Consider the following 15,143-nt stretch of genomic DNA (forward strand, 5'->3'; position numbering starts at 1 on the left):
CTGCATTCAAACTTTGGAAGGAGCCAGGACTGATCCACAGAGTCCTTTACAAACGTAGGCATCTGGAAACTTAGAGTGAACACATTTTCTTCCAAAGTTGGACATGTTTAGAGAGCAAAAGCCCACACAGTTCTTAGAAGGAACTCAGTAGTGTTTTGTTTTGTATGAGACCCTCTTGTTCTTTGTGAAATAGCTGGTCCATACAATAGCTTTTCAGGACCTTTGATAGTTTTACCGTATTGCATTCACGGCACTTAGGTCATGCCAGAGTTAGTCTATTGAGGAACATGTGAGGATAGAGACCTGTGAAAAACACACACCACTGTAGGAAATGCAATTTATTTGCAATTTTTTAATAACATCATTCCTCAGATAAAAATGCAATGTTACAGGAATATACATCAGATATTAATTTAAAACTTGCTTTCAAGGGACCATACAGTCTAAATATACTTTTTCCTTTTTTATTTACTTGTAGCGTGCGTTATAAGCAAGACAGACTCTGTCACCAATGACAGACTGACAAGTTACAGATACAAACTGTACATTACTTATTTACAAATCAACTTTTTGTTTGGTTTTTTCTTTCACTTTTTATTGAAAATAGGAGTAGAAAAAGTGATTGAATTAATATTCTGATTTATTTCATTTGTATTCTTTCCCTTTCTAAAATCTAAAATGAAATGAAGGAGAAAAAAAATCAAGATCTCTCTTTTAGAAAAAAAAGCAGAACGAGAGGAAGAAAAAATAAAAAGGTTGTGTCAATCGTGAGATCATGTCACTTAGCAACCTCAGAACAAATGAAATTCCTCGCACAGTCGAGGGGGAGTGGCTTACGTTAAAGAATTCAGTTACAAAAAAAAGAAAAGAAAAGAAAAAAAATGGCCATCTGTCTCCAAAGCTACCAAGCACAATAACACACTCTAGTTCATTTTTCTGATCGTAAATAGTGCTGTTATTAAATACTACATTTAACAGTAGCGTCACTACTAATATTACAAGGAATTGGTCTTTGTGTGATCACCTCTCTCCAAAAAAATAAACTCAAGGATTGACAACAGACGTCTCTCTGACAGAGAAGAAGAAGAAAAACAGCTCAGTCCTGTTAATGGCCCTTTAACACTTTGCATGAGTAGTGACGTACACGTAAGATCATACAGAGCAGCATAGCCCTGATATATAAATGAGGAACAGAAAGAAGATAAAGACTGTGCTGTACGTAGAGCTGCGATTCTCTTGCCACTAAATCAAGCTGGCCAAAAGCAGGGAAGTGCCTTCTTTGCTTAAAGAGATGCTCCTGCATCATCAGTAATGGAAGAAAACACTCATGATGCTCTCAAATGGGCCCACTCATCTATTTAAAGCTGCATCTGCACACGCACAAACAGATACAAGACCTCTATGTTTCTAACTCAACTGAGGCCTTTTATGTCTGTGCTGGTCAGAACATCTCTCTTCCATTAATGGCTACGTAGAAGGAAAATCTACAAATATAAAGTGACTCCTCAGGTGTGAGTAAGAGCATATAACTGTATCCTACATTCACGGGGTGATTGGAGAAATAATTCTCATCTGCGATGCAATGTTAAATAGCTCTTGTTTGTAAAATGAAGAGTGGAGAAGCAGATACAGGCGGAGACATTCGTGGTTTTAATGAGGTGAAAGCTGTTCCAAAACCAGAACCGCTGACAGTCAAGTCTGCATTGTAAAGCTGCTGCCACACCTCTGAAGTAATATCCCAAAGAAAGTCGCGTTTGCTGCTACGGAAAGACTCAATCTTAGTGTCAAAACTGAGTGCCAGGCAGGGCTCTCTGTGATTTGGAATGAATGCGGGATAACACACAAGGTCTTTGAGGTCCTGACAAAACAGTCATACTAAATATTCACATAAAAGGTGCTGTTGTAGGTGCCGCTATACAATGAGTGAATTCTAGTCTATACATTATTCCTAAACCCACTGGGCAAGCAAATTTCATCTATCAGGTTCAGCTAAGAGCTTAGCAGCCCTGGAAAAACGTCGCCACCAATATCTGATGACTTAACGTCGTGCTATGAGGGGAAAAAATGATTAAAATCAGCTGTTTGGGTGCTGCTATGTGCGAGTGCTGCTTAACATGCAAAGAGCTGGCTATGAAATTCAGCAGTGATCACTTATTTAAAGCTAAATCAATCACTTCTACTTTGAAGATGTTTTGATTTCATTGATCCCAACAGATTAAATACGTGTAATGATCATGTAACCCAAATTTGTAGTTTTAAACAGGCTGCGTGTCCTTGATCGCATTTAGTCCATCAAGGACTGAATGAAATGCACCTGTGCCCCACTGCATTTCCTTACCGACCTGTGATGTTTCTTCATAAGATCGCGTCTTTGCACGAGCAACAAACAGATGAACGTAAATCTTCACACAAAATCAGTCTCTCTCTCTCTCTTTTTTAAATAAATAAACTCACAGCATTGCACCTGAAACTTGATAAGGATGTTTCTTTAAATAAAACCAGATTCTTTCATCCATCCCACAAGCTGCAACAACCTGCCCCTAACAGTCATTTAATATCCTATAATATAGCTATAATATTCCTATTATTTAATATCTAAAATAGAAGACATGCAGTACAAAGTTGCATGTAACAATATGTTCCCGCTTTCCGTTTCTGCCCTCTTTCCCAAAGCGTTCATTAGCATCGAAGTCAAAATAACATCTGAGGTGATTCTCTTGATGATTTTAATTCTACTCCTACGACAGCTGGCTATTCTAATTGTACCTGGAAAATAAAATACAATTTATATTCAAAATAGTCATCTTAAAATATCTTTGTCGGCATCAAACAGTGATCAACAAACGCTTTGATTTACAAGAAAATATAATATGCATCTGCTGCAACAATGGTAGATCCACGTGAGGAGATCTGAGTGACCGACACGGGGAAAGATTACAAGACTTCTGCTCTCCAGCCTCACACTCTCCGAACTGGCAAAGTTAAGGATAAACACACAACTCTAATACTTCTAAAAAGTGTGTAAAATGCTATTTTTTTGTTAGTTTATTTTCATTTTTTTAAAATACTGAACAGATTAAAAATTTCTCAATGTACAGCAGCTTTTCTCCGTAACGATAAAAATCAGTCTTGTCATCCTTTTGTGGCTTCCCAGTGTCAAGATTTTATGAAGCAGTGACCATGTTTGCATTTCCAGGCTAAATCCAGCAGATAACATTGTTGGTGAATAAATATGGCAAAACCAACCTGAATTCATTTTGCTTTCTTTGAAATAAACGGTCAAATTGCTGCACTGGAGTCTGGAGCTTTTACTGTAAATGCAGACAAAAGATCTTATCGAATTAGTTCATCAGGCGCAAAAATACTTGACTTCCTACTCTGCACACAACGCAGATGAATAAATGACTCTACACACACATGTAGATCAAGTCCTCCAATATCTTTTTTTGGAAGTAAAAGAAGAAAAAGAAAAGAGGCTACACGATTTAAACGGCTCAAACCCTCCCCCCCATAAAGATATCTAGTCCTTGGTAGGTGCCATTTTTGGTTAGGTCTGTTAAAAATGTACAGTGTGTATATGTTTTGCTGATGTAGGACTACTTGAAGAGAGACACGTCTCTCAGTGCTACAGTAGGAGTAATAACCAGACTCTGACCTGCACGTACAGGTTGCTGGTAGGACGTTTCAGACCTCTGGCCAAAACACAAAAACAAACACGAGCAAAAGCATGTCAGGATTTGGATCTGTCTGCTGCTTAAAGTTGGGGTCTTGAGCCTTTTAATTTTGGAGTCACAAGCAGGGGCGATGGATTGCTTTCCTGTGGTGTAGCTGATTGTGAAGCAACCTTTCCGAATCTTCCTCAACAGCTCAGAATGTGGGCAATAAGTTGAAAAGCCCCACGATTTACTATGAAACATCCATAAACGTCCATAGCTTAAACATTCAGTTTTCTTCTTCGGTGCTTCCTTATTTCCTGCTGCTTCCTTTTGCTTAAAAAATACATTAAAGTGGGAATTCATACTGACTTCTAGTCAGCAAGCCTACATAGAAGTGTCCTTCCTGTTCCTTAATCTAACATTCTGGCGATTAAATATCATACGTTCATAAATATTTTGCTATATATGGTATATAAAAATATACAATCATTGGCTAGTGGTGAGACAAAAGATATCATCATTTATATAGGACCAATATTTTATATCCCTATGCACATAAAACATTACTTAAATGTATTGTATAATCCACCATGTCAGATCACCCTCCAGAAATCCAAACATGATGAAATAATCTCTGCGTTCAACATTCTCAGGCCAAACGCCCACGTCTTCCCATTGTCGACCGCTGAATAGATTGTCACCCATCTGTCAGGGACTAAGCCGTTCCCCACTCCAGCTCTGCTTTCACTTGAGGAAATTACTTCCATTTGAACTGCACCCTTTTGTGGCAGAGGGGCTTTGTTTACAGTTTAACTGGCTGCAGGTGGAGATCCAGGACGGCTACAGCTTATCAGCCTGTTAAACCCGCTGTCATCTGTCTATGTGGGAAAAGAGAGCACAAGTATACAAAAAGACCCCCTCACACGTAGTGGATTCAAGGTGGAAGATGTGGCTAATAAATGATAAGAGCTTCACAGACGCACGTTTGGTGCACGTTTACCACAAACTGAAATGAGCCGTGACTAAAGGGGATCCATTATGCTTGCTTAATATTGTTTTTCTTATTCTCAGATGTTACCAGAGTAGTTTAGCATGATTTACGTTTTAAAATAATCTTATTTACTTTACACTGCGCTTTAGTGCAGCCTCTCTGTTCATTTATTATCTGAGGTTTCTTCGTGTTAAAAGGGAGTTTTTCCTTCCTACTATCGCCAAGTGCTTGCTCAGGGGTCATTTACCTTTCATTTTAGAAGATACAACTCTTTGATGTGGCTGCTGCTGTGATTAAGCACTATATAAATACAAGTGAAATGAGTTGAAACAAGCAACTTTAGATGTTTCAACTTCCTTTAAGGCAAATTTCTAAGGTTCGAAGCACAGGCGGGCAGAGCTTTTGTGCTCATAGTCAAAGATATGTGCCCGAAATGACCATTTTGGGATAATTTATGCATATGTATATTTATGTAGAGCCAACATCTGAAAAAAAATATTTAGATCAGTCAGAAGTTTGAGCTTTTGGCTCACACGGAATACTCGTACATACGCTATTTGAAGCTTTAAATATGAGGATATCGTAACAGTATATAGCTGACAGAAATATGAAAAAGCATATTAGGTCCCTATCAAAGCAAATGATTATACCTGAGCTTTTCCTGATAATCAGTCAGCTCTGTTCAAAGGGGCCCTCACTGCAGGTTGGTACCAATATCATATTACACACTGACTGTTTACAGCACAGCTACACACCAGTCTTTATAGTAGATTTGTTTGCAGGTTTTGTATAAGATTATTTTCCATTTGAGCTGAAACACAAACATTTGACCAATATAGAATGCAATTTTACTCATAATGATGAGTGTTTATATGACCTGCAGCATGATAAAAGCCTAGTAAATTATTTGTGACTGGCACTGAATAGTAAAAATGTTAGAATATCATCCTATAGAGTAGAAACATTTGAATATATGCTGTGTAACTCCTGCCTATCTGTCCTCAACCTGGATTTAAATCAAAGTCTGTCCCAGTAATCAATTTAAAAGTAATATGGCAACACAAAGCCTTATTTACTGAATGCAAGAGGAAAAATATTAAACTTGATCATTTATCTGTTCTTAAATTTCATCTCACTGTCCTCCTCAGGGTTATGCATCAGGAAAATAAACTAAAAGCACATAAGACACAAGATATGCAAAATCCCCTTCCGTGGACTCTTCAACTGCTGTCCAGTCAGTTCTGAAGAAGAAATACTGCTTTTAATCATTTTATGTACACTAAATAGTCATATTTAACCTGAATCAAACAAAACAACTGCAAAACCCGGAACGCTCAAATGTCAACACGTGAACCTCATGCAATGTTTACACCCAACAAGCTTAATTCTTAAAAAAAACAAAAAGGGGAAATAAGCAACATAAAAAGATACAGTCAGAAAGTGGGAACCTGGGGAAATATGGTCAGTCGCTTTTGTTGCGTCTCCACTGACTGCTTGTTAATTCACGAGGAAAACACTGACCTTCAGGTCACTGCGTCAAAAAAAACAACAACAAAAAAGAACATGCTCGACCTACACCCTGCGACGAGAATGAAAAATAAATACATCTGCACTATACCTCACTGCAATGTACCTGATTTCAAGTATGTTAGGTTTTCTGGCATGGAAACCACCAAGGTGACTTAAAAACATAACAAACAGAAAATAATACAGCTTCATGATACTGTGTTGTTGTTTTTTTTCTTCACTTTCACAAACATATTTACTTCAGGATCCTTGTATACAGTCATAGTTATTGCATTGTTTTTGCATATCTTGTGGGTTGCAGGATTACACCCACTCATACCGTTACGCTGCAACACAACATCTCGTGCTATTCTATGTGGGACATAAAAATGGCAATGCTGCTCCACTCCACACGGGGGCACCACAGCTCTCTTAATTCTGAAATCACACTCACCAAGCCTGGGTGGTACTTCTGATTTGCAGGGTTGCTTTGTGTATTTATGTATAGGCTAAAATTTATAAGGAACACAAAAGTAAAGTGAATGTAGTCTAAGTACATTAATTCATTATTTATCAGCTGGAGATGGTCCTGGACTGTTTATAATATGTTATGCAATCTTGTGGAAATGTTCCTATCCAATACTGTCACTCATTACTGGTTTCCACATTCATGGCTGTTGATATACTAGCTGATAAAATAGTCATAGTAAAAAGCTGATGGCTCCACTGCAGCAGAACAGCTAGAACCATTGACTTTTAAACTCAGGGCTAACTAAACTTCAGCTTGATGAACTGAACAAAGATTGGTGCTACTTTTCAGGTATTAACATTCTTGACTTTACCCAGATCTGCAGCTTATAGCAAAACTAGCCACCAAACGGTCCTGTCAGCTTATGCCAGCAAATTATTATTTTTTAAGAGGTGCTTTTACAATAATTCAAAGAAATGTTGACAGTATTTTTATGAAGGCAAATGATTTTTTGGGGGGCATAAGTTAGGAGGGTTAATTCCTTTTGACAAAACAGACTTTTTCAGAGTTTGCAGTGTCATAACCACAAAACAACATCATCACTGCCACTAGAACATACTCAACATTCACATTTAGTTTGCATAATAATGTCAGAAGTCTGGTACTGGCACAGGACGCAGTGTATGGCAGTGTGTCCATGCATACCTCCCTTCCCTGCCACAAAGCTGCTCTGCTTAACATGAAGGAATTAGAGCTCGACAGTAAGTCCTTAATGGTAAATTAAAGAGAAACGAATGGCCATAAGTTAAGACATACGAGTGTCTCTAGGTGGTCGTTCAACATCGCTGATGACTTGAAATGGCAAAAGCTTTTGCAGTGTATTCGAATTTTTCTTGGAATTAACTAGAGAAACTTGTGATTTAGGTTTAAAATGACTCATTAATGTCATAACTAAAACATGAAGATGCACTGTTTGGTGACTTTTGGTATTCTCCTGGTGTACTTTGCATTTTGAAAGTGCTGTTAACACCAATTAGATTTCTCCCTATTTGAGAATCCATCTGCTAGGCCATTGACAACCTGTATTTAAGGGTCTTACAGTGTAGGTGGAAGATGCTTAGTTTTTGGAAAATAAAACTGATAATAAGCTTCATCTTCGTCCTTCTGGGACTCAATTTCCCTCTTGGATTAATAAAGTTTCTCTGATTCTGAAATTTTTAAGACTGAATTTCATGAATCTGTTCCCCTTTTATTTCTTACCTGCACACATTCTGCATATTTATCGATTTCACTTTTAAATACTATTAAATTGTAGAAATAATAATAATGATAATAATAATACATGTGGCAGTTGGTACCAATGAGGTGATTTTGATGTCAGGAATGCTTTTGGAGACGGTACAGTACCGAAGTGAGACCTGTGCCCTGTGTAAAATGCTGAGGCTTGAATGAAATACCTTGCAGTGGTCGTACTTTCAGTGTATTCAAACTATACCCAAGGGTTGAGTTAAAAAAGAGAACGATCCATCACAAAATTTCAGGCTACTTATAAAGAAAAAAAGTAGCTTAGGATACAATTTCCATCCAAAATGTAAGCTTTGTGATTTCTATCTAATAATTTATCACATTAACCAAACAATTATCATCGTCTTATAATTATCAGTAAAATTTCCTGCTTGTATGCTAATTTTTTCAGCAAAACTGTCTTTACCAGTAAATCATAAATATCACAAACAGGAAGTCGGTTTTATCTCTGAAACCATCCCTGATAAAAAAATACATTTTATGATACGAGCCTCATATAAAGATGTGTGATTCAGAAGTCTTGCAGCATCTGTACACCAGCCCTAAAAGTTAATTTGGAGTTTAAACTCAAATGGTCGTGTAATGTGTGATACGCGGGGTACCACCCCCACTCTGAGTTCCTTTACGAGTTGTCACTGTGCCGCTATGAATAAGGGGACTTCTAAAATTCAGAGCAACAACCGCCATGATTAAGAAAAACAGCAACTTGCCAAAAGGCTTCTTACCGTCTGGAAAAACTGCAATGCCTGAAAGATCTATAATTCACTCTGACCTTGCTGGAGACCTTACAGTTAAGTACCTCTGAGTGGGGAAATAAAGAAAAGTTATGCAAAAACTAGTTGTTGAAGACAGAGCAGCTTCTGAGTCTGCAGCTTGGCTAAAAAGTAAAAATCTTGCTAATGAAATCACAAAGCTTTGGAAGCATGCCTGTCCATGGTAACCCTGTGTTAAAGAGGCCCATTATCACACATACACGCACATACCCACACACACCCTCACGTACATACAAACAAACAAGACCATACTTGTAATGCTACCTTAATTTACTGTCTAGGCTTAAAATCAGCTTTTAGAATACACAAGTAAATCACTCAAACACACACACACACGCACGCACACATTTTTTCTCTTCTGGGAAAAAAATAAATAAATAAATAGATACAATCTGTAAAAGGTGCATACTGATAGAGAGAAAGACCCCCCCTCCCCAATTTTTTTTAAAGATACACACTCTATCTCACGCATTCATACATCCTGTACTAAAACGCAGACACACATCCGCACGCACAAATATAGTTATGCACTCGCACACAAACACTACGCCCTGCTTCGTTACTTAAAACCTCTTAAAATTCTCCTAAAATAAACAGAGCAAAAATACATTTATAAGACCAGCACCCCGATTGTGCAAACAAATCAAGGATAAATTAAACCAATAACATCATGAATATAAAACAAAAATAGTCATGGCTAGCCAGTTTTGCACAATATTGAACTGTTAAATACATAGTGGGCGTGGTCTGTAGAAATCGTGTGTGGCAGCAAATCCAGTAGGATTCCACGCTGAGAGGAAGAGGAGGGTCCTGGAGAAGGAAGTGTCTTTGATTGACGTCAGAGTCTGTTTTTCATTTCAATCGCTCACTCCCGTTCTCCCGCGCACCCCGCCATCTTTGTTGCCCCGTTCGACAAACGCACGCCTCCCCGAGGGCTGACAAAGCAAAAAGACTCAGCGATGGAGGGAGAGGGATGGTGAAGTAACCAAAGAGGAGGGAGGAAGGAGTGAGGAACGGCGAGGTATGAGGCAGAAAGGGGGGGCTCGCTGTCTCTGCTTAGCCACCCAGTGCTCCTGTTCGGGGCAGCGAGTGGGTGTGGCCAAACGAGGAAACCCGGTGGAGGAGGCGGAGCCAGATCACGTTGACAGACGATTCAAGTTTGTCTCTCGCTGGAGTTTTCCTGACCAGCGGTGGAATAAAAATAAAAAGAGCTGGCTAGCTTCCTGTTGGCCAGAGAGTGTCTTCCTCTGCCTGGGCCCCCCATCCCTATTGCAGCCTTATTGGGGCTGTTGGACCATCCCTCAAATCCTTCCCCCCCATTGGCTGGAGGTGGTGTGTCACCTCAATCCTACCTCCAGGCTGGCAGGGCTGTGCTCCATGGTTCCTTAGCTTTGGAAGAGGAGGAGAAATGAGATTTCAAACAGGGCTTTTTTTCATCCCTGTTTTACTCAATACAGCGCTTCATCATCAGTGAACCAAAGAGGAGGAGTTGACCTTTGACCTCAAGTGGGTGTGGTCAGACTGTAATCCAAACTGACCCCTTTCAAAAGCTGGTCTGCTGTCCCCTACCTGGTGTCATGGCGGCCAGACAAACAACAACAACACAAAGTAGGCGTAGGAAATGAAAACATTAAACACACTATGTTGTCTGCAGGAGAACCATAGAAAGGACTTCCTGGCTGTGTTGTTTCTTGTCTACCTTCATTCAGTCATACTTCCCTTTGTCTCTTTTCTTTTTTGCTTGTGTCTACTTTTCTGCGCTTAACACTCTGAGGACATGATAAAACTGTGAGGCACTTTAGAGACACACTCAGACACGTGTGGAGAACACACGCACATGCGCACACAGATAGAAAAAAAATCCTAGATCACACTGACAAACGTGCGTAAGCACACGCTCGTAGAGTATATCGCTTTTACAGCAAACATCCATCCATATACTAACTCATAGACTAACAGAGTCATAACCAAGTGTTTAAGGTTGCATCACTGGCCGCCACTTTCCAGAGCGACAGAGTGTGTTTGTATATGTGTGTGTGTATGTGAAGGGTGGGGACAGACAGAGCCAGCCGCGGTGCTGTAAGCAGCACCTGACAAGCATCAGTCTCTGATGATGTCAGAGGGGCCAGTTCGTCGATCGAACCCATTAACTTGACTCCTATAAGCTTGTCACACACTCCATATCCTCGTCCTCCAACAGCCCGCTGTTCCTCTGTCGTGCTCCTCCGATCACAAGCGAGCCTCTGTAGTGCCCCTCTTCCCTCCCTCCTGCCTCCTCTTCTTCCTCCTCCTCTTCTGGTTCTCTCTCTCTGGCTAGCAGCTCCTGCCGCTCCTCTATAGAGGAGGGACCGTGTATGGAGCCTCTGCTTCCTGTAGCTTCTCCCCCACCTTCACTAGGACTCAAGCCGACCACTCGGTCCCTGTGCGTTGATGCTGCTGCTGCTGTTGTGTGGAAGGGGAGGACGTTGCCGTTAGGGCTGTGCTGAGAGGTGGAGGAGGTGCTGGATGTGGCGTTTGTGGGCGAGGTGCCGTTGAGAATGTTGTTGGCGGCGTGCTCCATCTCCTCGATGGTCATGTCGCAGGCATCAGCCAGCTCCGCTTTGGTCGCCTCAATGAACGAGGGGTCCTGAGCAAAATGACCCAAGCCCTCTGATATTAGGACCTTGACAGGGAAAAGATTAAGAGGGATGGACAGAGAGGAGAAAGGTTTAATGTGTCACGTGTTACAGTGTGGTGTTGAATATATGCTAAATAACAGGTAGAGAATATCCTTCATGATCCTATACACAGATACAGCTACATATAACTCATACTCACTGCCTCCACTAGACTGCCTGCGCTGCCGTGACACAGCGAGCTGGAGTCTTTCCCCAACAGCGACGGCACAGTGAGCGACACCGGCCTCGGTGCCCTTTGACTGGACGCTGGCATGCTAGGGGTGGGGCTAGGACTGGGCACCGGGCTATTCCCATTACTGTCATTGTACCTAGGAGGGGAAGTGATTTGTTTTAAACCTTAAAAACGTCACTTGTGCTTAAACTGTTTTTGGAGCAGCTTTATTTTCTTACCATGGGCCACAATTGACAGAGGGCAAGCTGGTATTGAGCTTTTCATGGGAGTTGGAGCCCTCTAGCCTCAGAGAGGGAACTCGCTGGTAGGAGGCATCACTGCATTGAGCTAAGGAAAGTATAAACATTAGTTAGAACTCTCTCACTGATTTAATATGACAAGGACAGAAAGTGCTTCAAAATTCTTGGTTAACCTGTGGGACTTGCTGGAGGTGTGGAGCACAGCCGACTGAAGAGGGTCGGTGAGTGGCTCCGTCTTAACAGAGGACTCAACCCTGCTACAGCCAGAGCCTGGAGGAGGAGAGGGAGAGAGTTAGAGAGGAGCTGCCGGGAGGATTATGATTTCTTTGCACATCTTGTTATGTGCATCTGTAACTCTGTGTGTTTGCCTCTATTATGTAGGCGTCCTGAGGCTACCTGATGATGTACAAGATGTAAAGGTACAGCCGTCTTCTGAGAGACGTCTGGCCTCGACTGTCTCCGGAGACACTCCAGATGGAAGGACGATCTCCGCCCTGACATCAATGCCACAAATATGCAAAAACACAGCACGTAAAGATGCGTAAATGACAGCAGGCGCAATTTATACGCAAGATTTTTTTAAAAAGTGGGTCTTCTCACCCAGAGAAGTGGGACAGAGGAAGACCCTCCTGGGAGACTGCCACCCTCCTCCTCCTCTTCTGTCGTCGACTTCCTCCGCTTCCTCCATGGGAGTCAACTGCTTACAAGTCTCATCGTGATACACCAGCCTAACAAGAGCACACAAGTGCATAAAATAAAGAAAAAAAGTTGTGAAATATTAAAGGCTTGGGGAATAAATGTGCTTTTTTTTCGTTGCTGTTTTTGAGTGCATATGTGTTTAAACGCTACATGTCAGACGAGAGCGAGTGGTCATCCTCATGGTACACCCTGTCTTCAACATAGCTCTCGTCGTATGTCTCCTCTGTTGACCCCTCCCCTCTTCGGATGATTGGCAGATGACTGTCACACGAGTCTGAGCTACAGACAAACAAGCAAACGGCCGAACAAACAAAAAACACAGAATGAACATAAAGACGCACGACACACGGAAAAACAGGAAGACAGACAAGTACATGTAAATACACTAAAAATTATTTGCAATAAAACTGAAAGGAGAAACCCATGGATGCTTAGCTACTGCATGTAGGAAGGCAAAGGAGGAGGAGAGTCTGAAAAGAAGCGGGTGGATATTGCAGCTATTTTCTTGAAGCAAAATGGTGAATAGCAATAAAAGGCAACACCTGGATTATAGCAATTGATAGCAAGACTGAAGTTCAGACATCTTTAAAAAACACAGAAGAGACTATATTCTGAAGGAATGTTGCTCTCAGGGAGCTCTATTTTAATACAGTACTTTTTATGCTGCTATCATCATTTGAAGGTCAGTAAAGTCCCAGAATCTGAGGCTATTGCTTTCTGCGAATCACTGCTTATCAGAGAAAAAAGCTGGAGCTGGCGTTTTTGGCGTCACTGGACAGAAGGAAATTTCCACAGCAACCTTTCATACAGTTGTCTGATAGGAAACTAGACTCATGCACCTTCTCTGGGCTCTGACAGGCTAATCACAAATATGTTCAGACCAGACCGAGTGAATTGTAAAAGTAGCGTAAAGAGCTAGCAAGACCATGTAGTGAGTCAGAATCTGTGGTACGATGGGTTAGGTATGAGACTTTCCCTCAGGAGACTAAGATTCAAATCCAATTTATAATATACTTGTGCTTGTCTGGTGCGAGGAGGTTATAATTCTCTTTGCGTCTCAAAGATGTCTTCTTCCCAGTCACATCCACAGTTGCGGTGAGAAGTTTATTTACATTCATCATGGGCATGAATGCCATGGTAATTTGGGGATGTTCTTTTTCCAGGGTGGAATAATTGTACAGCATACATCTTTAATAAGTTTAAAAACAAGATCTATATTTATTCTGGATTTTTTCTAATCCACACAGGTTCAAAAGTATACCCATGGGCTCAAATATATAGATACACCCCACCAATTTTCCATTAAAATTCCCTTGGCAAGTTCCACCTAGACCAGCCATTTGGCTCACCCATGTGGGCAGCTGCAAATATCAGTCGAGCTTAAAGGTGTCGGTTCTGGAGCAGAGGCTCATTTCTTGGTTGGCATTTTCTCAGCCCACTGGGATTTAAAATGCTTCATTGTGGATACTAACACTCGTCTTCCAGTAGTTTCTTTGGCAAAGTAGTGAAACATCAAAGTTAAAAGAGATCGTAGAACCTTCAGAACCACCTATTAAAATATTTAAGTTAACGCATGTATATATTGAGTCCCACATGGACAAGCCAAATGACTTCTGGAGAAATGTTTTATGTTCAGACGGAACAAAGACTGAGACATTTGACATCAGTGAAGTGAAGTAAAGATGAAGCTATGATCCAAAAAATGACCCCAAAAACAGATGACAGCAGGTTTTAGAATGGATAAAGCAGGCTGCCATTAAGCTTCTGCCTTCCCAAAGACTCAACTTCAACCAACCAATTTAAACGAACTCTGTCAATTCTGCTAAGAGTAGTCAAATATCCAGCCAGAATGATCCTGGAAGCTTGTTGAGGGCTACCAAATCATCTGGTTCAGGTGGAACTTTCCACAGGATATTTAACCAAATATTAGAGGGGGTGCATCTATATGCTTGAGCATGTATGTGTAGTTTTGACCCTGTGTGGATTAGAGACAATTCAAAATAAATTTAAACTTGTGCATGCAATTCAGTTTTTTTTAAATTAATAAAAATGTATGCAGTAAAACCATTCCTCATGGGAAAAAAAACACAGTTCAAAGAAATCACTAAATGCTCCAAATGACCACAACATTCATGCCTACAATGAGTGTATGTAAACTTTTAACCACAACTGTATTTCATACCCAATACTCAAGCTTTAAGGAGACATTCTGGCATTTAATTTTTATTCTCTTCTTCTTCACCAGATGTGTTTTTACTTCCAGGCAACAGCACTTCAGTTTCCCAGAGTTTCGAATTAAGAGGCGTAATATGATGCCAAGTTTCAGTTTCAAGTCCCAGAATTTTTAATTAAATTTTTGTTAAGCAGCACATAAACCTCCCCAAACAACAGTGTGGTGAAGAAAAACAAATCATGTGGGAAAAAAACAATCAAACAAAAAAAACTAAAAATGCCAGATGTCCCTTTAATCAGCTAACGGTTCCACGGCAAACTCTGGGTTAGAACAACGACCTAACTTGATGATTTTGGCTAAGCCTTGGTGGATCTTAACCTGTTACTGAACTGATTAAATCCAGTCCATCAGAAAGCTTATACTTTGCTTTGCTTGTACTCAAGTGTATTATTTTAGATTCATTACTGTCCAAGTAGGCCTAA

General features: G+C 40.5%; 1 protein-coding gene across 5 annotated transcripts in view; it reads right to left on the bottom strand.

Annotated features, from left to right (window-relative positions):
• Positions 1–323: 323 nt before the first annotated feature.
• cacna1c (calcium channel, voltage-dependent, L type, alpha 1C subunit) overlaps positions 324–15,143 on the bottom strand; it is a 222,474-nt gene continuing 207,654 nt past the window's right edge. For all 5 annotated transcript variants that reach the window (XM_076875492.1, XM_076875491.1, XM_076875490.1 and 2 more), the window contains 7 exons: positions 12,639–12,767; positions 12,390–12,517; positions 12,186–12,283; positions 11,963–12,059; positions 11,769–11,877; positions 11,518–11,686; positions 324–11,362 (listed from right to left, as the gene is read on the bottom strand). In XM_076875492.1, the coding sequence (XP_076731607.1) occupies positions 10,859–11,362; positions 11,518–11,686; positions 11,769–11,877; positions 11,963–12,059; positions 12,186–12,283; positions 12,390–12,517; positions 12,639–12,767 (1,234 nt within the window). In that variant the 3' untranslated portion in view covers positions 324–10,858. The remainder of the gene's footprint in view (positions 11,363–11,517; positions 11,687–11,768; positions 11,878–11,962; positions 12,060–12,185; positions 12,284–12,389; positions 12,518–12,638; positions 12,768–15,143) is intronic.

This window comes from Maylandia zebra, linkage group LG17, assembly GCF_041146795.1.
Source record: "Maylandia zebra isolate NMK-2024a linkage group LG17, Mzebra_GT3a, whole genome shotgun sequence".
Lineage (NCBI taxonomy): Eukaryota > Metazoa > Chordata > Actinopteri > Cichliformes > Cichlidae > Maylandia > Maylandia zebra.